The sequence below is a fragment of the Uloborus diversus genome, chromosome 10 (genome assembly GCF_026930045.1).
Source record: "Uloborus diversus isolate 005 chromosome 10, Udiv.v.3.1, whole genome shotgun sequence".
Classification (NCBI taxonomy): Eukaryota; Metazoa; Arthropoda; class Arachnida; order Araneae; family Uloboridae; genus Uloborus; species Uloborus diversus.
In genome coordinates this window covers 133,824,614-133,849,176 of record NC_072740.1, presented here as the reverse complement: position 1 = coordinate 133,849,176, position 24,563 = coordinate 133,824,614, and the positions used below count along the sequence as shown (strand labels likewise).

Below are 24,563 nucleotides of genomic sequence, written 5' to 3'. Positions count from 1 at the left end.
ATTTTATGATTCGATTTAACCAAATACGATTGATATCTGAATGAAAATAAATATAGTCAAAAAGATGCTGCCAATTAAAACTCATAAAAACATTACTTCAATAAATGAATTAATTAATTAATAAAACATGATATACTCAATCAATCAAGATGGTTAAGCTTTTCAAAATGCAGTTAACAATTGAAGTCAGCTGAAAATGTTTCTCAAATTCTTCAAGTTTTTGAAAAATTGTTTTATTTTTGGAAGTTTTTGAAGTGCGGTGTATTTTTTTTAATATATTATTAGCATTTTATTTTAAAATTTCAAATTTTTTGATGATGAAGTGCTCTAGAAGCATTAGTACACAGTGGAACAATGATACTTTGAACAGTTACCATTTGAACCGAAGAAGTAGATACTGGGGGAGATAATGAAGATGGAATAGGAAAAACACAATCCAGTTAAAAACATGAGTATCTGAAAATTATTGAAGCAAGCAATGCATGTTAGAAGAGTCTGAAACATTCGTCAAGATTACTTGCTGTGGTTGCAATTATGGAGAAGGTGGGGGAATCATTTTCCAACACGATTTTCCACATTAGCATTCTACAAATGGCGATCTAGACTTTTAGTGACTGAACACATTCTGCAATGAATCGGTCATATGGGTCCAATTACTTGATCACTTAGCTAGCTAGGACTTTGTTTGGGGCTTCTTGAAGCTCAGGTTTACCATGCAGTTACTAGTTCAAATTACTAGTTCGTAATACTTGCGTAGCTGAAAGTGAATTTTCACCTTAATTTAGCTCAAAGACCAGGGTTGCCAGACGTCCCGGATTTCAAGGAACAGTCCCGTATTTTGAAAAATTGTCCCGCGTCCCGGCGAACTGGACGGCTAAAGTACCGTATTCTAGATAATAACAATATTTAACAAAACGAGACATTATTTAAAGGGAAAAGGTAAAGTAAAACAAAAATATGAAATAAAGAGCAATAAGAAAATTATGTGGTAGCAAGCACAAAAATTATTTTGTTTTAATTTGGTTTTTGTTTTGGTGGCAGACCATGAGGAGCTGAGTGATTGCTTCCTCTTTGCTCATTGACTAATGTTGGAAATATATCGTCATTCGCAATGGAAACGATTTTTATACTTTGATCGTCGACATTTTGTAAGATTTAAAGCTTTATTACGAATACGATTGAATTTTTCAGATACATCATGAAGAGACGTTCTACGTCGGAAAGCACCCCTTAAAATACACCATATCCAGTAATTGCCCTCAACCTCAAAAATATCAACCCTTCACTCCTAGAAGCCTGTCCCGTATTTACTGTTCTTAAATCTGGCAACCCTGTCAAAAACTTAACTGCTAAAATCACATGTATGAATCGTTATACTCTATAGCCTCATGATTAGGTCTCTATAACAGCGTTTTATCCCGTTTTTTCAGCATGAAATATTGTTTCACTTAAAAGGTTTTATTTGAAACAAGTAAATTTTTGCTTCTCATCTGTCATTACACGAATTTCATAATGAATAAATGGCAGTTTGGTAACATTTAATTGGAGAATGACGAAGTTTTGACAGCTAAATTCCAACTAATACTATAAAACTTTATGTAGTTAGTTTTTCAACTGGGGAAAAGGAATGAGACTCAAGGAATGTTGCGAAAACGACTGCGGGAGAGGTATAAAAAAGTTGTTTAATCATTTACTCGCTTAAAAAAATTATTGCATGGAAAACATTGAATTTACTATTGAGAAGACAAATGCTGTTTAGTATATTGAAAGAAAAATCTCATCAATGTGATTAAAGCTATTTAGTTACGAATCACGTATGTTCATGGAGTTGTTTACGGCTATAATTAGGCGTCATTTTGGCGCTCCTAAAATAAATTAGTTTTCGTCTGTCTTTAGTTTGGCATCGAAAAAAAATCAAGTTCCATTTTTAACTGTTTTTGCACTTTCAGCATCAAGATTTCGAAATGATGATCTGGAATTCTGTTTGAAGGTTATTTGTAAATACCATTTAGGATGTTTTGTATTTAACCTTTACGGTCGTTTCTGACGTTTTAAATTATTTTCGGGATTAAAATTACCATTTTTTTACAATCTAACGAAAACATATCCAATTTTGACCAGTTTTGAGGACTGAATTATCTGGTTAGAGCCGGATTGTTAGCAGGTAGAGAGTAACTTGTAATCACAGAGCTGCCACTATGGCCGCATTCTTGATAGCCTAGCCTTCTTTCAATTCATAACAACAAGTCATTAAGAACAGCTGCGGTTCCCCCCTTCCAGGACTATCCTTCCTTCAAAAAAGTGTTAGTGCATCCACGAGGTCATGCAGCCAGCCACTTGCGCTTGGGGGTACTTTGGGTTTGAAGGTCACGTTCCAATCCTTGCATGAGTCATCGTCGCGAGTTGGGGAGAAGAGGACATTTCTGATCCCGTCGTCATCTTCAACCGTAAAAAAAGAAATAATAACTAATGGAAAGAAAAACATTCGACGGACTGTTTCTCGGATATTTGGTTCCATCTACGACTGATATTGTTGTCGGTTGTCAAGTTGCCGCTCAACGCTTTGATGTCATAAAAGATGTTGTTTCAAAGTGGATTGGAAAACTCGACGAGTAATCTCAGCTTCGAGAACTCCTGTAGCTGAGAAATATCTTGGAGCTCTTTTCAAACGCGTTGGCTTGTGCTCAGCTTTCCAGAATTGGATTACATTTCTTGTTGAAGTTTTTTTTTCTCTCTTTAAGCTGTAAGCTCTAAGAAATAGTCTATGTATTTGTTCGGTTGAGTAGCTTTACATTATTTTCTTTCAGTTTTTAAAATCCAGTGACAGTTTGAGTTGCTATGTCCCAGAAAGTTTTTTACATTTCTGTCGACACCATGTGCCAAACCTTTTTTCTGATCAATTTTTTGACACATGGTTGTGCTTAACTCTTAGCTGCTGCAATGAAGTCTTGTAACAAATGTTGCAATTGTGGTAAAATGTGCGACAACTTCAATCAAAAATTTCTTTTCATACATAAGTTCACATATTAAGCATTAGAGGCTCCATGTACTCCAAAACATGCGTCTGCAATCTTTTGTTGATGTTTTTACTTTTGACGTTATTTCTATTCGTACTGAATAACATGTTTCATTTGTTGAGCATTCAGTTTTTTTTTTCTTTTTAAATTTCTGAAAAGACAATTATGAATGCCGTGACTTCTATAATCGACCAGAGGAGCAATGTTAAGAATTATTAGCAAATTAAAAAAAAATAGGTCACTCTAAATATTTTTCTCCATCCCTCTAAAGAGAAAAAAAATTCAAGGACGTTAAGTTTAGATTGCTGAACTTGGCAATGATGAAACAATCAATCCCTTCTATAAAGGAGAACACCTTGTTCGTAGCGCTCTGCTCAATGCATCGTTATTTTATTTATTATTCTAATGACTATTCTTACCTTAGTACTGCAAGTAATAGATTCGATTCTGGCCTTGTAAGCAGGGAATATCTAAAAGCGGAAAGATACTTCCTTTATTATCACCCCACGTCCTTCGATTTAATGATGCCGACATCGCGTCTTCAGTTTTAAGCTAAACGATTTCTGTTGGTCTCGCAGAATTAATTAGATAATGTTTTTCGCATTGTTTCTTCACCATCCTCAATTGAGTCTTCTAACGCGATTTTAAGTCACGTATTTGAAGGGTTGCTGGGACATGTTGAAACTAGTATTGTGCAAAATGTTAATACTGTGTCGTAAATATACCTAGATAGAAATACCTATCCATTCTAGAAATTTGTGGTTAGCGATAAATGTATAGTAAAAAAAATTATAATAAAGAGAGTAAAACATAGCCACCGCTCTATTGCTGTCATTCTTTTAATTGTTTTTCCTCTGCCGGAGTTAAATGGACATTAGGAAATCATTCAATCGGAGCATTCACGTTTTGAAAGCTGTTTCCTTTTTTCAGTGACGAGGGAAAAAAGCTTAATTATTTTTAAATTATCTATTCTTAATTGTAAATATATTCTTATTTTGTTCTAGATAGAGACCATAAAATTGACGTGTAAATGCAGGAATTATTTATTTTCCAACAACAGAAGTACGCATATCCTAAAGTCTTCAAAACTTAGTTAAAATTCCATTTATAAATATCCGCATTCGGTTCAATATGTAAGAATTCACATAAAATTGAAAATAGTTACAGGACCTGAGCTCCCGTGAGCTCTTAATGCCAATTAAGCGTTGGTATGGTGCAGTATGAAAGCAGGGTGCCTCAAATTCAAATTTTCGGGAGGGAGGGAATTCTCAATTTGTCGAATGAACTACCAAATTTTATCGAATGGTAAAATACACGCATGTACATATACTTGCTCCTAATGAGACGAAACGTTAGGCATCTTTTAAAAAAAGAAATGCTAAGTGCACTGTTGCAATACTAAATTTCCCGACTCATCATTCAAAAATTTACCAAAAATGCAAAAATTTACTGAAAATTTTTGGGAGGTCTTAATGAGCTCCCGTGACCTCCCGTCGCTGAGCCGTTTCATGAAAGTGTTACAGTTACTAGCACACGTAACTTAACATTTGTAAACACGTTTTTGACGTTGACTTTACATTTTTTTCTTTAATCTTCTTCTGGTAAAAAAGTTGAAAAGAAGGGATGGACTTTGAATTCTCATTTAGCATTTTTGTTGTTAGGGGGGAGGGGGGATTGCTATTACTCATTTAATGCGTTACAGCTAAAGTTATTTGCGACAATCTTCAATCATTGCTATTATGTTTTTATGGAGGTAGTTGATAGACTGAAATTTGAGGTTTCCATTATTAAAGTTAATTATGTTTGATCACTGAAATTGAAAATTAATCATTTAAACCACTATAAGAACATCACATATTTACTACAAATTGAGCTTTTAGATTTTAACTTAAAAATAATAATAATAACCTGTTTAACTCAGAAACACATTAACTATCAGCTTTATTTTAAATTTGATAAAAAGGAGCATTTTAACTTTGAAAATAATCTGCAGCTTGTGATAAGTATTCGTAAATATGTACTGGACCCTCTCCGGAACAGAATAAGCGTATAAAAGAAAAACTGTACTTCACTGTATGCTTGAAAAAAAAAAGAAAAAAAGCTAATAAAATAAGTTAGCCCTAGCCGAATTATGATGTATGAAAAAGATGTGTCCCAATTTTATCTACTTATCTTTTTGATTTTTGAGTTGCATGAAAGTTTCTGAGAAAAAGTGAGAACAAAGAACATGACAAAGAAAATAAAATAAATAACGAAAAAAGAAAGAAAAGAAAAACAAAAACAAAAGACCCAATATATCCTACTCCGCTTAAGGTAAAATCATAATTTCGCAAACTACATTTTTTAGCAGAAAGTCCAATATTTAGTTAATAAAATAAAAGTTAAATATTTGTCCATTGACTCAGGCTTTCCTAGTGTGTACATATATTCCCATAAAATATCGTAAATATTTGCGCCAATACATTTTGTATTCCTTTATTTAATTAGCAAAATTCCTCCACATATGAACATCAAAAACAATCATAATTCTTCATTGATATTACATGCGCATCTCATCAATTTTGTTCCTTTCCATAAAGATGAAAACTGGACTTGACGAGGTTTCGCCGTTTCCCATTCCTTAGTATAATAAACCGTAAATTATCTTTTGAAAGAAAATAAAAAAAAAGTAATTTATCGTCAATTGTGTCCGTAGGGAGTTTTTTTGACCTTCCGCCCCGCTCTGACGTGGTAATAACTTCCCAGTCTGCACCCCCTACGAAAAATTCATTAGTTCTTCCTTCACGCCACAACAACACGTAATCTACACCCTAAACAGGACCTCTGACCGGGCACACCAAGGCTGCTAGACCACTTTGGGTGAGGAATAAAAAAAGAAAGCGAATTGCAAGATCCTTTCATTATCTTTCATTCCTATATATCTTTTCCGTTTTTACGTTCTGTCATTAACTTCGGTTTAACTAGATTTGCTGGTAAAAGTATTTTGGATTGTCAATACTTTTTAAACTGAATGCAATCGTACCTCGTTAACGCGAATTCGATGAATCACGTAATAAATTGATCGGATAAGATGAAATACGGTAAACATGAAATAATTATGATGGTCCCGTGAATTCCGCTTTAACGAGGTTCGACTGTATTGTGTATTTTCGGAACGTGACGCTTTACCATTTAGAAGGCAATTTGTATTAAAATTTGAGTAAATACGTACGTAAAATTATATTGACAAAGTGATGCAAATTTTGAAAGTTTTTTTTTTTTTTTTTTTTGAGGGGAAAAGGAAGTATACAGACAAAAAAAAAAAAAAAAAAAAAAATCCCATAACAGACTGCATTTATTGTTATCATATCATTTTATACTAATAAATTGACTTTCACCACTTTTGAAGAAAACAGTTTATTTATTTGAAGGAATGTGTTCACAAAAAATCCAACATAAAAGTTTTCGCATGTAAATCTATATTATGCCCCTAAAAGCAGACTTCGTTTGGAAGACAGTTAAGCTCTTATCCGTTATCTTTCTTACTATGTCTTATTTTCCTTCAAGATTTTGGCATAAACTGCCTTCTTCGCATTTGTTATTTTTAGTCTCATGTTACTCCCTTTCCCTTACTCTTGACGAGTACCAGACGGTAGATAAGAACTCCGGGGTTTATAGCATCCTAATCATCCATATGTATAATTTTTTTTTATAAATAAGCTTTACCCGAAATCAGGCTTTTTTCTCACTTATCACCCTCTTTGCCTTGTTTTTACTTGTTTATGTTGAAGAACATTCCAAAGATTTCCAGAAATAATTCACGAAAATGACTTTACTAATCTATATTGCGAGGATTAGGAAGAAATACGATTTTGGGAGTTACTATTTTGTACTTGTCTTCCCTTTGTTCTGCTGTGCCATCAGCAGCCTATACTAGGAAGAGGCAACCTAGATTTAGTATTGAACGACTTTTTTAGTAATTGAAAAATAGCGTGTCCTCACACAATGTCCCTTCCAGTTCTGTTCATGAAGCATTTTTCCCCAAGTATCAAATTTAATGTGACCTTTCAGTGCATAAAACTTTTTCATCCGTGCTCTATACTTGTTTACCGTGTTTAGAAATAGTGCAATAGAAATATTCAACACACAGTGCTATATTAATGTATGTTCCATGAACATTTACAGAAAGAGTTAACTTTTTAAGACATGTCTTTTTTACTTAGTCATGCAGGATGGAAAACGTCAATAAAAATGTAGTTTTTGCAATAGGCATTAGGACAATTCAGGCTAATAGAAAATTCTGTGGAGGAAAAGGCAGAAATAAAACTTTTTTAAAATACATTAGGCGTTACAACTATTACCAATTAATATTGAACTTTTTTTTTTGGGGGGGGGGGAGCTTTTCTGATCCCATTTATTCGCATTTTCTCCCCGTTTATGGCACTAAGCCTTCCTTGTTTTCTAGTTATATCAAAGTTTCAAACAAACCTGAAAAACTTAAAATCCAATTGGGACGGAAAAACGAGTTTTGAAAGTGGGTTTTTAGAGTGTATCGGTTTTATTAAAAACGCCGAAAGGATGTCACCCCCGGCAAAAAAGAAAATAATAACCAAAACCCATGCATATATTTCGAGCGCAATTCAAATATCAGATCGTATATCACTCTTGTACTAAGAAGGAAACATGGTTTGAAGAGCATCAAAAGCGGTTTTTGAAAAACATATAAGCATGAATGATCGGCCATTCACCGTTCAGAGTAATTTGACGCCATTAGAACCGTCATTTCATATATGTACTCGCTTCCACTCTACCATATTTCATTATTACACTATCAAGTCATCGCTCTCCGTGGTAAAAAGAATCCCCCCTGCATAAAATATCTCCAAAATAACAAATATTAGCTAGATTTACAGCTTTCTAAAAAGTATCAAAGCTCTTTGTTGGAACTTTGAGGAATATGACATCAGCGATGTGAATTTATGTTTGGACAGAGTGGGGAATAACAGGAACACGTGCTCGTTAACGGAGTCTGGGAATTCTGACAAATATCTTGAACTGCAATTTGTGAGGGGTCAAAAAAACTTCATCGTTTCGCTGTGGAGAACGGAAAGGAAGGTTTTTATTTTTAAAGCTATATTTTCTTCGTAGTTTGACATTCTGAGATCGTAAACTTATATTATTTCTCATTGAGGTTTGAACCCGAGTTTACATAAAGCACGTTTCGCGATTGAAAATTCTTCTGGATTTTGAAAGAGTTACTTTTTTTCCTTCAAGTTTATACCATCCATTAAGTTAAGGTTAAACTAAAATGGGGATGATTTTTTATTGTTTCTTGTTTCTATTTAACGTTGTGACCTGACCTTTCAAAAACTTTTTTTTACGACTGAAAACGTTTAGTGGAACGTAAAGATTCCAAGAATGCTGAGAATAAAATTTACTTTCCGCTTTGCATATGTTCTATTACATTCAGTTAAAATATAAAACAAGAGTTGAAGTTTAGTACTTTTGTTGATATTTGACTTTGACTCAAACTTTTAAGCGTCAATTTTCGCTACTGAAAACCCTTAGAAAAGTTAAAATAATATATTTTCACAGCTACATATCTTCGTTTTATTAAATTAAAATCAAAACCTAATGCGAAAGCCTTTATATTTTTCTTCTAATGGTTCAAATTCGACCCCTTTCACTCGTTTATCTGCAAGTTTTACAGTTGTATTTATTTTCAATCATCCGTACATCTTATTATAATTCGATTAAAATATGAGCTTTATTCTTAGAAAGTTTAATTTTTTCCATTTCTTGTTGATTCATGTTTACCCAAATTTTACGACTGAAAGCTGTAAGGAATTTCATGTATTTTTCAATTACAGTTTCATTAAAATGCATACAGAATGTTTTAAATTTGTGTCTAATTACTTTAGCACTGACGGTATGTTTCATCGCGACAGGGGGTTGGTAGTACGAGTTAGTGACAGTGCTTTAATTGGGAAAAAGTGTTTGTGGGAACGCACCCTTAATTAAAATTTTTGCATATCCTGCAATCGAATGTATGACCGGATGAAACGTAATAAAACAGCTTGCTTGCGTGTTTAGCTATTGTAGTGGCTTTGTGGTTTGTCGACACTTGCCGCCGTAGTCCTTAAACCTGGATATCGCTGCATTAAATTTAACAGAAATGTCCGTTTCCGCGATTCGATTAAAAATAAAGGAAGAAATAATTCAAGATTCTTTTTTGAAATAATTATAATTACGCTATAATAGGGAAGTTGCAACCTATTAAATGTTCATATTTTGGCAATCGGATATTGTTAAGTGACCCTCAAAACTAAAAAATTCACCATCGCCGAATTTTAAAACACCGTGGTTGATTTGTAATGAATTTTTAAAAATCCACGCGCAAAAGTGCGCGCTTCTGAAACGTCACGAGCCTACGTCACAGGGCGCGAATGTGCAGCCTTCCGCCGAAGATCCCTTGTTTTCGCTAAGAAGATTTTGAGCGCGCTGATAGAGTTATTTTTTAGAAATTCAATAATCCTTTTGAACAGACTATGGAGACCGGATTCGTTAAAGCACAATCTAAATAATCTTCCTCATGTAACATCAATGATGATATTCGAATATTTCCGAGAGGATGAGAGGTTTAATGTTCCAGAAACGCGAGGAGTTAATTGCGAGGAGATAAGCCTTTTACGTTTCGTCTTCGAAGTCGAATGCGTGACCTTCGGCTTCTCCCCTATCGGAAGAGCGCAGGACGTCACTTCCTATGTCATTTGACGTCACAAGTGCTTGAACTTTAAAAATTAATTAAAAAAAAACTACTTATCGTATCGCAAAATTTTTTTCACCTATGATGTTCATACATGTTACTCTATCATATAAAAATAAAATTGAAAAATCGAAAACTTCCCTATTGTATTAATAACAAATAGCTCATCTAAAAATTACACATTTTGACCATTATAATAACAAATCAAATGCATGTAAGGACGGTAATCCCAGGCGTTTCCACCCAGCTAAAGCAATGGATAGCAAAAAAAAAAAATATTCATCGGGTGTTATGGAATTGCAAAGAAGGTTCCACCGTGCAAGTGAATGGAACTACACCAGAACAATCGACATTTTTTTCTTGTAGAACTCCTACTCCTTTTCGATCTAAACGTCTCAGTATTATCATTTTGCTTTGTGCAACTAGTCAAATGATGTCACATTGAAAGTAAAATGAATACGACAAAATATTTCATCCTTTACGCTTTAGATCCTTTAGATTTGTTTAGAATCCTTTAGATTTTTTTTTCGTCAAATGATGTCACATTGAAAGTAAAATGAATACGACAAAATATTTCATCCTTTACCCTTTAGATCCTTTAGATTTTTTTTAGAATCCTTTAGATTTTTTTTTTCGTCAAATGATGTCACATTGAAAGTAAAATGAATACGACAAAATATTTCATCATTTACCTTTTAGATCCTTTAGATTTTTTTTAGAATCCTTTAGATTTTTTTTAGAATCATTTAGATTTTTTTTTTTTTCGTCAAATGATGTCACATTGAAAGTAAAATGAATACGACAAAATATTTCATCCTTTACGCTTTAGATCCTTTAGATTTTTTTAGAATCCTTTAGATTTTTTTTCGTCAAATGATGTCACATTGAAAGTAAAATGAATACGACAAAATATTTCATCCTTTACCCTTTAGATCCTTTAGATTTTTTTTAGAATCCTTTAGATTTTTTTTTTCGTCAAATGATGTCACATTGAAAGTAAAATGAATACTACAAAATATTTCATCCTTTACTGAAATTAAAATTTCTGCTTTTGATGAATGCATATACCCCCCCCCCCCATGTAGTATAATGCCAGCATCAGAAACGCAATACAATGGAAGGCTGTCACACTTAAAACTGTGGATAGAAATGTGCTAAAATAATCAATAAAATATATTAATTTTTCTTAAACTATGTTCCGAAACTCTTCAAATATTTTTTCGAAGTAGGAGAAAGAGATAAACTGGTTCTGGTTTTGCAATCGTGCATTAATTATGGATCAGATCCAAGCGCATTCACTTGAAGTCTCTAAACATGGGTGTCTTGTTTTGACGTTTATACCACGTTTTTTCTTTTAAAAAAAAAATTAAAAAAAAAAAAAACGATGACTTGAAAGATTGAATGACCCGGCGGAGGAAATGTAATTTCGTTTATAAAAAGACCCCAAAGTCGACGAAGGACATCGGCACTTGCACGTGTATGTTGAGTCGGGGTAATGAGCTGACATCTTTCATACAAAGCACAAGCTCTTTTTTTTTTCGACCTTAAGTTTCTTTTTCAGCTGAGCTCCCACTCTTTTAGGCGAAGCTGCCTTTAGAACCGGAAAGTTGACTCATTCCAACTATGAAGGTATAACATGCTTGTATTCAAGAATAGTACAAGTATACAAGTATTTCCCCCCTCTGCTTGCTTTTGAAAGCATTTTTTCTCTAACTTTTTGTGAAGTCCTTTAATTGAATTTTTTAAACATAATGTCTATCTTCTCTTAGTACGAAATGAATAAATAGTAAAGCGACACTTGTATATGTACACACTGCAACGCTTAAGAAGTTTATATGTATAAATATATTTTTTTTCCTAAATGTTAGTTTTTCTGTTTCTTAACTGTTAGTTCTACATTTGCTATGTAAAAATAACTGTTTTAAAAGTTTTTCTTCTTCATATTTTCTTTCAAAAATTCAATCTATTTTCGCTAGCGAGATTTTTTTTAGTCTACTTTGATGTGAATATATTTGTTCAAATTTTATTTTCAATCTTAACTTTAGAAGAGTTTTGCAAACAGAAATGTCTCATTGTATCGTGAAGTGATATACTTTTTGACAATTTATGGAACTGATTCTGATAGGTTTATAACTAACATAAATACCTTTAAAAAGAAAGAAAGAAGGAAGTCAGAACAGGTGGAAACTCTGTTCCAAGAAGAAAGCCTTGAACATCCTTGAATGGAAGGAAGTTCAATAATCTAGACTTGGCAGGAATTTCTTATGGCAAGAAGAAGAAAATTTTCTTCCTTTTACCAAACGATATTTGAAACTGAACTATCATTGCAAAGGGATGGAATTTTACATTCTTTTTTCACAGAAGAACATAGTTTTTCAGAAATTCAAAATTGCAAATAAAACCGTTCAATTTATACGGTGATAAACATTTTGTTGTGCACAAATTCATAGAGATCTTAAATTGCTGTCACAGGGTCCAAAAGGTCTATTCGCCCGGTTGAGTAAAAAAAAAAAAAATACTTTGGCGACTAATTTTTCCAGGACAAGAATAATTCAGAGGACATGTCACATTGAATTTTCCCCTAAACCCAAAGAAGTAACTTGTCTTGCTCGTAAGATATTAATTCTTATCGCGGTCCAACAGTATTATATATATATATATATCAGTATAATATTTATATAGTTACAGAAAATGCTGAAGCATTTAGAAAATAAGAGTTAAATACGTCTATTGTATTCAGTTTTTTTTATTGAAATTAAAACCCTGCTTCTGCGATTTCTGCTATTAAACTTAAACCTTTAGGGAGAGGGGGTGGTAGGCGTATATCACTAGGCGCAAATGTCGCAAAAATTTCGCATTTTCAAGAATAAATACGATTTACCTTCTTTATTGGCAGGAAACGAAAAATAAATATAAATAAAATCGCCGTGCATGTTCTTAAAATGTTTCTTGCATATTATTTTTACAACAATACCATAATCACAATCAGACAGAAACTTTCAGTTGACGTTTATTGAGAAAAAAAATATCTCTTTAAACGAATAAACGTTAACAATGAAGCAAAATATGTTCATTTCTAACTTCTAATGATAAACAAACACAACGGTTTATTTTCTCAACAAAAACGAGGTTATCAGCTACATCCAGCATTTTTGTAGACAATCTCTTTCTGTTTATCAAGATTTGGTTTCAAATTTGTTTCTCTCTCTGTGGTGCGTTCCTGACTATTCGAATTGAACAAAAGAAGGAAAGAAATCCAACAAATGATGCTTTGTTAGGAGTTTGATTCTCCCACTTGACCTCCTTCGTCACATTTAGGGGGGCGATCTCATTAGAGCGCAAGATCTCTTCGAAAAATAAAAAAGAAACACCAACACTGAGCCATTCTCCCTTCAGATTTTGTGTCATTTTCTCTTCATTCATATCGCCTGTCATTTTAGCAAAAATGTGATCTTGATGAGATTTCGAGTGTTTCGTGCTACTTTTCACTTAATGGGTTTCTCGTACTGTTTGGCTTCTTTTGCGATTTTTATCAGTTTTTATTTGCATTCTTTTAAATCTACCGCTCAGTTAGCGGAATTAGCTGTACCCTAGTTGCTGCAAAAGCAAACCAAAAACAGGACTTTCCAGATTATGGTATGAGGTTAGTTTGAAGTAGACAAAGAATGGAATTCAATTTAGTTCTGGAAAATGTTAGCAATTCCCTCTCGTTCTGCTAAAAAGCTGGTCTTCATCATCGTGAGTGTTGTTAACAAGCATTTAGTAAACAAAGCTATAGACGGTAATTAACATACTTGCGATAAAATGGCCTCTTTGTTTGAACCTCCCGCTGGTGACAAAGTGCTACGAGTAGTCCCGAATATTTTAGAAACACCATTTGGTAAGAGATACGTAAATGCCTGTTTGGCTAAAGTAAAATAATGTAAACAACAATGGAACACGCTTAAAAAGTACAAATGAAACAACTTGAAGTAAATTGGTGTAAATGCTAATTTCCAAAAATTGTAGAAAAATAGCACAGATCTTGGAGATTAAACTTAGCACACGTTTCATTTAAAACTAAAAAAAAGTCCCTTATGCTTTTTTTGCACTACTTCAAATTAGCAAAGAATTGCAGTCATGTGTTAGAGGAATTCAAAAGGGCTCTTATTGGATATAAATGGGCTTTATGTGTAAAAAATACGAGTATATTCGATCAAAGGGGTCGTCCACAAATAATGTCACGCTTTGAGGGGAGATTCAAGAAATTGACAGTTTGTGACAAGGTGTAGAGAGGGGTAACAAGAAGTATGACATCACAAATTTTGGTTAAAGTAACAGGCTTTTTATGTTACAAAATGTTTTTATATCAATTATATCAATCAGTTTAATATCAATTCCCCCCCCCTTTTTTTTTTTTTTGCAATAACTTCACCGTCATCCGTTTTTAAATTTTATTATGTTAGAAATAAATATTAAGAGAGAATACGAGTAAGCAATTAGTTTCAATATTGCTTTATTGTTTTTGAATCATTTGCCTGTTGTTCTTTTGATTGATGCGAGTTTTTGTGCAGCGCTTATCATCTTGTTCATGAGGATGACTTTTAAATTATCATTTCTTAATTTGGCCACAATCTTTTTTAATTAAATGGCTATTTTGTTTTCGAAGTATTTTAACACTACCGAACCCTAACTTGACCTATATAGAGAATAACAATCAGTGAAACAATTGCTAAATAATTAATATCGTCAGTCGCGCAAAACAATGGTACATACATGTATATGTACATTAATTTAATTAACCATATTAGCTTAAATTCGTGCGCTTATTTATGTATGTTATTGAGGCTTAGACAATCATTCGATCATTTCCATTGTGTAAGTAAGAATGTCTTCACTTACAGCAGCGTTTTATTTGTTTATGAATGGATTTGTTTTTCTGTATAGTCGCTGTTGCTGCTGCAGCGATATCCGGTACAGTGGTAACTCCTTCTATAACTACACAACATTGTGGCTCCGTTGAATTATATAAAAATTGGGGCCCGAATTTGGGGTGCGGGAGGACGGGATTCCTTGTAAAATATCTCAGTTAACCCGTTACATTTCGTTTGCAGGAAGACGTACGGGTAAATATTTAAATGGTACGCATTTCGTAAGCAGAAACGGACAGATAAATATTTAGACCAGTTGGCGGAAACTGACGGGCCGCGGGTCCAAGTCCGGACATAGGAAAATTAAAAACCGACCGCCTAAAATACTTTTAAGTATAAATTGCACAAACACATTATTTGAAAATATTTTTTAGTCGGCAAAAGTATCTTTAGCCTAAAGATACTTAAATACTTTAGGCACCACTTTTACCACCTTTCCTAATGCTTTGGAAGTAATTGTAGGAATGATTTAAGTTTTAATGGTTACTGTAGAATATGAGAGTTTCTCTGAATCTATATGTATCCGGACTCCAACTAAAATTACTTGCCGACTCCTGCTCTAGACAATACGTGTTTCGTTGGCGCTAAGACGGAGGGATAAATTTTTAGAAAATACGTCAGTGGCGTACATAGCATGGGTGACACCAGAGGCGGTGACCCCCCCCCCCCCCGGGAAAAATTTCAAATTTGTAGTCTTAAAAACGCATTTTAGCTGCACATTTTTCAAAAACTTGTAATTTCACTTTGGGTGTCACCCCCCCTCCCAAACTGGTGATACCCGATGCGGACCGCTCCCCCCGCCCCCGTAGCGACGCCACTGAATACGTATTTCGAAAATACGTATTCAGTGGCGTCACTGAACGGAGCGCGGAGACGGACGTATGAATTTTTATTAGTCGGACGAGCATAGCAAGAGGGGCATTATGTACCCATCAAAACGTGCGCCGGAGTCAATTGCATTCAGTGTGAATTAACATGGTTTGCCAAAGCAGCGTGTGAATTCTGCTTCTGAGTCCATACGCTGTGCATGCTTATGAAAAGAAGGGTCGAAAGGGCATGCTTTTGACAATGCTTTGTTTCATTTTGGCTTTTTCTTTTGCGAGAGCTGTTAAGATGTATTTATTTTGTCGTTTGAGTTTCGCAGTTGACCTCAATTAGGGAAAATGAGAGACAATTGGGTGCATGTTGTGAAGAGGAATTTGCTACGGAAGAAGAGGACGAGTGGCGAAATTTATTTTAATTCGAGGTTATTTAATTTGTGAGCATTTCGGTGAGGAAATTTTCGTGAAAAATAGTAACACTTTTTTTGTTATTTTGCTTTTGAGGGGAAGATATTATTCACGCGTGTTGTGGATAGGGTAGTAAAATTATTTTTCAAGTGTTGATAAAAAAAGGTGGACGTTATAATAGTAGAACACTTTAATGGGGAAAAAACATGTTTAGTGTATTTTTCAAGAAGTAGAGATTTTTGGCCGATTTTCGAACTTTTCTAGTCCTGTAAACAAAACTATGCTGTAATAAATAAGCAAAGATCTGTAAAAAATGAAGAAATTAAGTTGGAATGACTACTGATACCGAAGCAAAATTTACGTAAGTTTTTTTTTTTTTTTTTTCCGGCTTTTATTCACATGGGTAATTTAAAGAAATACCAGGACTATGGTATTTTGTAGAAAAATTCAATGAGCAAAGTAAACATTTACGGAAATGATGAACATGTAAAAAAGAAGAGGTTGACGAACCTTGTTGAATCCAAATTTTGTTTAAAATTTTTCTAGTCTATCTAAGTATTCCTCAAATGCACTTTTTTTTATAAAGTCCGAAAGCATTTATTTAAATTTTCCAAATTTAAACCATTTAAGTGATGTAATGAGTATATCTTGTCTACTGCTGTTATCGATGGTCGACTGTATACCGATGTTAAAATTAAAAAGTTCCGAAAACAAGAAATTCCCGAAAATCACGATCAAGGCACAAATTTATGATGACAATTAATAGCAAATTGTTCCCTCATATTTACTAGTCTCCTAATTTAGTGTTCAAATTCATTACGATATTTAGAAGTATCAATTCCATTAGAATTTTATCATCGCTTTATTTTCCTTCGAATTCTGACTTGCAACAGTTTGTTGTTCAGTTAAAAAATAACCAAATTATATTTTTCCCGACATCCCTGAAAATACTTGCTTTAAGGCTAATGATAAAATACATGCCAGTAAAAATGTACCTATGTATTCAATTCAACAGTAACATATTCAAGCTAAAATTGCGATGAATGTGCTAATAGGAAGAAATGAATATGCTTAGAATTCCATCATATATGAAACAATTCTCATTCATTAAAATGTGAATGGCTCGATTTGCTGAATAGCCCATAAGATGCATAGGATATTTATGTGCCGTTACACATAATATCCTCACAATAACCTGAAAAAATAAAAAAGATCTTAGAAGCTTCTATAAATAGATCTGAACTTCGCAGTAAAAGAAGATATGCATTAGGATACAAAAGAAAGGGTTAGGTGAATATGCAATTAAGCTTTCGTTATTAATTATATCCGATTTTAAACTACCCATTTGTATGCATTTCCTAGTCTTTTGTGCCGTAAGGAATGCGTGCTGCTTCAAAGGCTGCACAATGCATAAGCAACCTTACAATGAAATCCATCGTTAAGCATATGATTTTTGAAGGTGGTGTTGCTGAAGAAAGCCGTACTACTATTCCACTGTTGATCTGGTTACTTCAGCATTCCAAGAGGGCAGGATTGGTGAACGTTGACCTCCCCGAACAATAGAAGCCCCTCTTTCCACTGCCGTGGGAATCACGCACATCTGACGTTTGGCATCTGCTCTACATTCCAGGGGCTAGACACCGCCCAGTGTGTAAAAAGGGGCCTTTCTCCTGCACCTACACTGTGATCCAAACTCCTTCTGGGAGAGGGGGTTGTTCTGTACGTCATTCACAAGGTCACCGAAGGAGAACTTTCTAAGGAAGAAATTATAGTCTTATCTGTTGTTAGTTTGCAGTGACGAAAAATTAAAGCACCTGAAGTTTCTTCGAATTAATTCAAGTTCTGGCCTTTTTTTTGCCGAGGTATGAAAATTAAAGGAACAATTACACATTTTAACCAAATCAGTGGAAGTTGATTTATTTTACAACTTACCTTTTCGGTTTCTTGGTTAGATCTGTCAAATTTGCATTATTAGTCACACCTAGAATACAAGCAAAATCTTTCTTATGAAACGTTCTCAATACATTACAAAATACATTTAATATTCCGAAGAGGAAATTAATTTACTGGAAAAACTAGAATTTTTTCAACAGGAGAGCAATTAAAAGATTAAGTAGTTGGTAGAAGAAGCGTTTGTGGAGTGTTCAATAAAATCCTTTTACAGAAGAAAGGGAGTTTAATTTTTATGTGTGAAACTAATTTCTACCCAATCAAACATATGATTCTATGTTCACTAAGTTTCAGTTTTCGACAGAAAGCTTACTTACCTAAATTAATACAATTTTGTTGACCGAACGATCAATTAAAATACTATCCAACAGGTAGAACTATATCAAATATTTCTAATAAAATCGTTTGCGAAAAAGAGTTTTAATTGTGAAACCAATTTCTGTCTTTTTTAAGCAAGTTTCTATATTTATTACTATTAGTATACATTAGCCTATCTTAATTTGATAAGAATTATTCAATGATTGATAATCTTGGACGTTAAAATCGATATTTCGTATCGAGTGTTCACCACTAGCCTCTAAGTATTTTTTCTTTTTTTTTAGAAATAAATACACCATTTTCCCACATAAAAAAAAAAGATGAAAGTAAGAAATTGCCTCTCCTACAGACAAACTTAACCTCGACACGTAAAAGAAACAACACTAAGGGGAAATCGTCTATCCATACTAATTATTGATGATGTGATGATACCGATCATTTTGAAAGTTTAAAAATCAATTTTTTCTTCTGTACTAAATGCAGAATCTAAAATATTTAGATTTTTTTCATCAGCAGAGACTAATATCGACGAATTTAATGCCCCTTTATAATAAGAATTATCACTTATAATTATTACAAATAATTCTGCAATATAAAAGCAAGGTAGCGTAGTGTGCTTGCATGGGTATACTATTAAAGGCTGTGCGCATCTGTCTGTGTATCTGTAACCCTATCTCCTCGAACTGACAATGTCATTTAGGTCAGTACTGGTACCGTTTGATCCAAACTTCTAAACCTCTAAACTTCAAGGGACCAGACATTTAAGGGCAAAAGTTTTAAACTTATCAGTTGTTTCCCACCGTAGATGGCTGTGTCACCACAGGTGGCGACCAGGGGTTGCTGAGCGAAGCGAGCAGGGGCAGAGCTGCCTAGTTTATAATTAAAGTTAGTTTAGTAATTACAAAAATGAATATTTATACTTTCAATTTCATGCCAATGCCGCCCGTGAGCTCTTTTAAGCGTACATCAAAATCTAGGTCGAGTGCATTAAGTCAAATTATGGCGTAAAATACAGGGAAGAACGAGTTTTTAGGAGAGACGAATTTGAAACTTCGAATTTTAATGAATGATAAAGACACTAGGCATAGAGAGTTAAAAATGCAATAAAGTCAGCAAATAAAAAATTATTGCATTTGCTACTGCCTCCAAACTGCCTACTGGGCACTACTCTTTCCAAATTTGCCGAAACGTCAAACAAAATTTACAGTAAAAAGAGATTTTTTGGGGAGGTCAGTGACCTTCCATCGGGGTGCCCCAAGAAGCACTGCCCTAAAAAGTTGAAGGAGTGCTATGTACGCCACTGGAATTTACTATAGTAAAATGAATACAAGTAAAAATTGTAACAGGGTATTTTATAATTGAAACTTTAAAAAAAAATTACTTAATTTTAATTAATTATAAACGTTGCTCATTTTTTATAAAATTGTTTGATTTTTGCTGTGTTCAACTCAAAGCAATTAATAATAATCTTATGAATTTTCCTTCATAGATTGTTTTTGAAGATCTGCTGGCCGAACCCGATGCAAGCCATGGGTTTGATGCTGTCTGGCGAATGGCGTTTATTGTCTTTTCTGGAACCAAACTATGGGTTTACAGAATAGTGTCTGCTCTACTGGCCATTCCTTGTGGATTTTTGTGGGGAGCTGTGTTTTCCATTTTAACATTGGTCAATGTCTGGGTGATTTCCCCCACTCTCCGCACTTTTGATGTCTTCATGCATATCCTACACAGGGTAATTAATATAACAGTTTGATTTAATTACAAATTTACCCATTTGAATTTTATGCAATACCATTTCAATAGTTCTTGTTTTCCTTTAATGAACTTATTTTATTTTTTAACATTTCAAAATGGGAATTAATTTTGATGTTTCAATTGCTAGGTTCAGTTCCATTATTTCATCAGCATTATTGTTATTATTACAAAATCAGCATTATTGTAATCACAGTCGAACCTTTTCAGACAAAAATCTCGTGGAACGAACTTTCACTTAATATGAAGAAAATGAGTTTATCTTATAAAAATAAATCTTTTGAGAAATCTTGCAGATTTTAAGTAAAACATATGCATAAATTGTTGATCCTTAGTTTAGGAAACAAGAAATACCCTCGCCGCCTCCCTAACACCAAACTGTAACACCTTTCTTTAGAATACTACAACACAGCCCGTCTTGGTATCACGAGGGCAAATTCCTTTTTATCAAAGAGATTGACCGTCAAATTTGACTTGTTCCAAGGAACATGAAAACCTCAAACCCAGACACATTTTCACCGCTTTGCAGGAGAGCGTAAAAATGTTTGTTTGCAGTATACGAAGGCTCAGAATCGTGCTCTTAAAACATTGCTAATTAAATATGAAACACGCATTTCAGTAAAAACCTGAAAATAATTTTTAGAAACGTTAATATGACTCTAAAGTAGAAATATATGAGAGAGAAATGTCTGTAAGCTATACAGAATTATGCATTCAAAGTTAAATAACCATCCTGTTTATAAAACCATGAAATTACGACTCGTCAAACATTTTAATTTTCTGAGGATTTCGTTTTTGAAATCATAATCAGTATAAAGCTCTTCACAGCTCGTCAATGATTGCCAGAAAACATTCTTTGTATCATCGCTATTGAAATAAACCTCGACTAACAACTAACAAATACTGATATACATCTAACTTAATTTACTATATTTTGCTGAAAATAGAAATTAATTTGAAATCAACAGCATCAGGTGCGATCTTTCCATGTTGGCAGCAGCATGCATTACTGAATTAAATTCTGAAAATTTCAGAAAAATATTTAAAAACGTAGACTAAAAGTAATTTTAGAGCTAACGCACATGAACGAAATAGAATCAATCGTCAGGGCCGCAGAGAGCCAAGGCAGGCTCCTTGTCAGTTATGTCCCCCCCCCCCCAAAAAAAAAGGAACATAAGAAAAAAGAAGAAAAAAAATCAAAAACTGTTCAAAACAAAACAATTAACTCTATTTTAAGTACCACAACAGTAAATACCAAAAGAATAAATTTTACTTTATCTTTACGTCTACGCTTATTCGGAGTCCCACCCTCCTCATTTTTTCTTTCTTCTTTTTTTCTTTCTTTCTTTCCTTTTTTTTTTACGTCTGTGTAGCCGGGCCCCGCAAAGACCCGGTCCTCTAGTTCTAGTTTCCGACTAGGTTGACATGGCCTCTTGTCGGATGTCTATAGTGTTCCACAAAAGCTAATAAAACTGGCAAGAAAGCGCAAGCACTATTTAAAATATATATATATATAAAGAAAAATACCCCCCTCCCTTTTTTTTTTTTTTTTTTTTTGAATGTATAAAAAAATCTTCCATTAACTTCTTTATCAAATAACCATGATTCTGAAACACAAGATATTCAGATCCTTCGCTCTTTTTTTCTTCCATGATTACAAAAAGCACTAACATCTAAAGATGTGAATTGAGTAAAAATTGCACGATTTTTTGTCCTTGATAGCTAATTTAGATTGATTTTTTTTTTTTTTTTTGTAGTTGTAGCAAACTACCTTAATCTCTTTAAGATATCGGTAAAGGTTACAAAATGATAATTGAAAAAATTATGTATATATACATTTTTATTTTGAAGGCTAAATTTAGAAAAAATGTTTGTTTTTTTCTAACGATGAGCCATTATCTTTTCTTTTTCATTTTCAATCTATCAAAAAATCTTGCTGCTTTTATTTTGCTTCAAACTTTAAAAATTTTATTTAGAAACTATTATTGGTTTTCATATTATTATGTTATTATTTCTGCCTACATAATATTTTTTAAACTAAGACATTAATTTATATCTAAAAAGAGCTTATAGCTCTGAGAGAAAGAAAACAAGCCTTGCACAAAGACATTTTTCAAAAGGTCACAACTAAAAAATATAATAAGAAGTAATGGGAATTTATGTTTGTAATTTCATTTGTAAAATTTCTACTACATTTTTCACCAAAACCTGATGATGTTTTTGCCTGCAAATTATAAAATTTTAAGTGTTTTGAAAATGAAGACAGTATTTTCTAATTAGCAATGAGCTGTTAATAGGAAATATCTTAAATCTGAGATGGCTGTATTGTTGAACTTTTATTATTTTGTCTTGATACAATAAAGAAAATAGATATTTTTAACCTTACGTTCTTGTTACTCGGCTAAAAATTACTGCAATTAATTTTATACCAACTAATGTAATACCTTAAAGTGTTGAGATGGTGCTAAAAGATTTTTTTTTGAATGGCTTTGACATGTTATTTATTTATTTATTTATTATTATTATTATTTTTTTTTTTTTTGCATGCATAGAATTTCAGCTCTTCTTGATTTTTGCCGCAGCTATGGCTGATTAACGAAAGTTGTGTTCTTAGAGATGTCTAATAATGATCAAAGTTATTCTTTGAATTGAATACTTATAGCACATGACAAAGGAGTAAGGAGTAATATTTTGTTGAGCAGGGCTCTTTAAAAGAAGAAAGTCCTTATATTTTAATCATTGAAAGTTATAATTATGTGCCCCCATCTATGAATGCTTTGAGGATCTGCATTAAGTACTGTTAAAAAAGGGCACAATAAGGATTAACTTGCCCGTTCCGAGAAACGAAGAAAAAGAGTTTATTAATGATATACATTCTCATTAAGGCACATGAGATCTTTTTTACTAAAATCATTTAAAATTTGTGAATTAAAAAACATTGATTTGCATTTAATTGGAATGAAAGGTCGATTAATCAACTGTTATTATGGAAATCCTTGAGTAATGATAAACAGTATACTGGGGAATATTTTTTAACAAAACATTTATGTATGTATTTGTAAAGTAAAAAATTATGTAAATGGACGCTTTCATCATTAAAGGCTATTGTTGTTTTACTGTGACTAAAAGATTTTGGTTGGGAGGTTAGTTTGGAACTAACGTTTTTGGACACGTTAGTTTTAGAACTTATCTATTGCTATTAGTAGACAAAATTACAGCATACTTTTATAGTTCAGCTAAGTGATGTCCGAATATCCGTTATTAAAAATAAAACTTATGCAAATATTTTAAAAGCTTAAGGACATTTTGTGTCCCATAACAATATAGGACGCTTTTTGTACTGTAGTAATCCATTTAAACTTTAATCCCTTTTGTTTCCAAAATATCAGGATTAATCAACTGTATTTTATAACAGGTAGTTCATGAACGTGAATGATTCAATATTTGTAGCATTTTACAATTTTAAACAATCTCAAGAAGTATTCTTGTTAATAATGAACTTTTTATTTTTCTTCTAGGTATGGAGTGCCGTTGTTCATACATTCTTGGACCCAATCTTTCTGTCTGTGGGTCATCTCTGTTCAAACATCAATATTAACAACACTTCAAGACAAGTTCTTGTTCAAGAAGCCTAAAAACGTTATGACAAAAATTCTATTTTTTGAACTACGAAAGAATGTTATGTTAATATAAAAGTGCCTTTTGAAATATTTACTTATTGAGTTTATTTTTTAAGAAATTTTAAATTTATTTTCTGATTTTGAATTTTTCTTGATTTTATATGATTTTTAATTTTTTTTCACACATTGTTTTGTAGATTTCATAACGTTCAAGATATACATAAATAAATACCTACAGCAATATTTTTCTATTTTTATATGTAGCATGAAGTAGGTTTTATCAAACTATACACGCTATCAAGTACCTGCAAATATTTTAGCTTTAATTCAAAGAAGTTACTTTTTTATATGAACTGCATTTGTAGAATTTTTAAAGAAAACAACAGAATCTCATTTTTAACTTCAAAATATAAACCTTTTATTGCTATGATGTACTATTCATTTTAAAATATCATTTGACAATGTGTCGCAAATATTCATCTCTGCATACGTTTGTCTCACTGTATAGTTACCTTCAACTGTATTTTCATTGTCATGAGGCAAGAAGATTCTACATGTCACAAATAAGTATTATATTTGTGCTCATATTTCATGATCTGATTTTTCATATACTCATTCAATGTGAAAAAAATTTCATACGTTAATTTTGTATTGCTCTCCAAGGAGATTTACTGTATATGTAATAAGAATTTTTGATAGTTTCATTTACTTGTCTCTATTGTGCTGAATGTAATGTAGACTAAATAAATGTAGGTTTAAAAAATTCTCTATTCTTTTGAAAATTCTTCAGAATTTATTTATCACTCACTGGATGCATGCAAATACATTCAATTAAATTTCATTTAGTGCAAAACTTTAGGGTTTTGATATTACCAATTCAAACTTTCAATCTTTGTAAATATATAAATGGATTCTTAATTCCTTCAGTAGCTTGCTGCTGTAACTTTAAAATTTATAATTTGTCTAAGAAATAACTTATCTGAAACTGTTGATGCAAACCTGCATTACTTTTCAACTAAAAC

At 32.8% G+C, this 24,563-nt stretch overlaps 1 protein-coding gene across 1 annotated transcript in view; it reads left to right on the top strand.

Annotated features, from left to right (window-relative positions):
- LOC129231425 (caveolin-3-like) overlaps nucleotides 1–24,289 on the top strand; it is a 49,662-nt gene extending 25,373 nt beyond the window's left edge. Inside the window, exons 3-4 of the mRNA XM_054865738.1 lie at nucleotides 19,659–19,901; nucleotides 23,440–24,289. Of these exons, the coding sequence (XP_054721713.1) occupies nucleotides 19,659–19,901; nucleotides 23,440–23,556 (360 nt within the window). The 3' untranslated portion in view covers nucleotides 23,557–24,289. The remainder of the gene's footprint in view (nucleotides 1–19,658; nucleotides 19,902–23,439) is intronic.
- The last annotated feature ends 274 nt before the right edge of the window (nucleotides 24,290–24,563 follow it).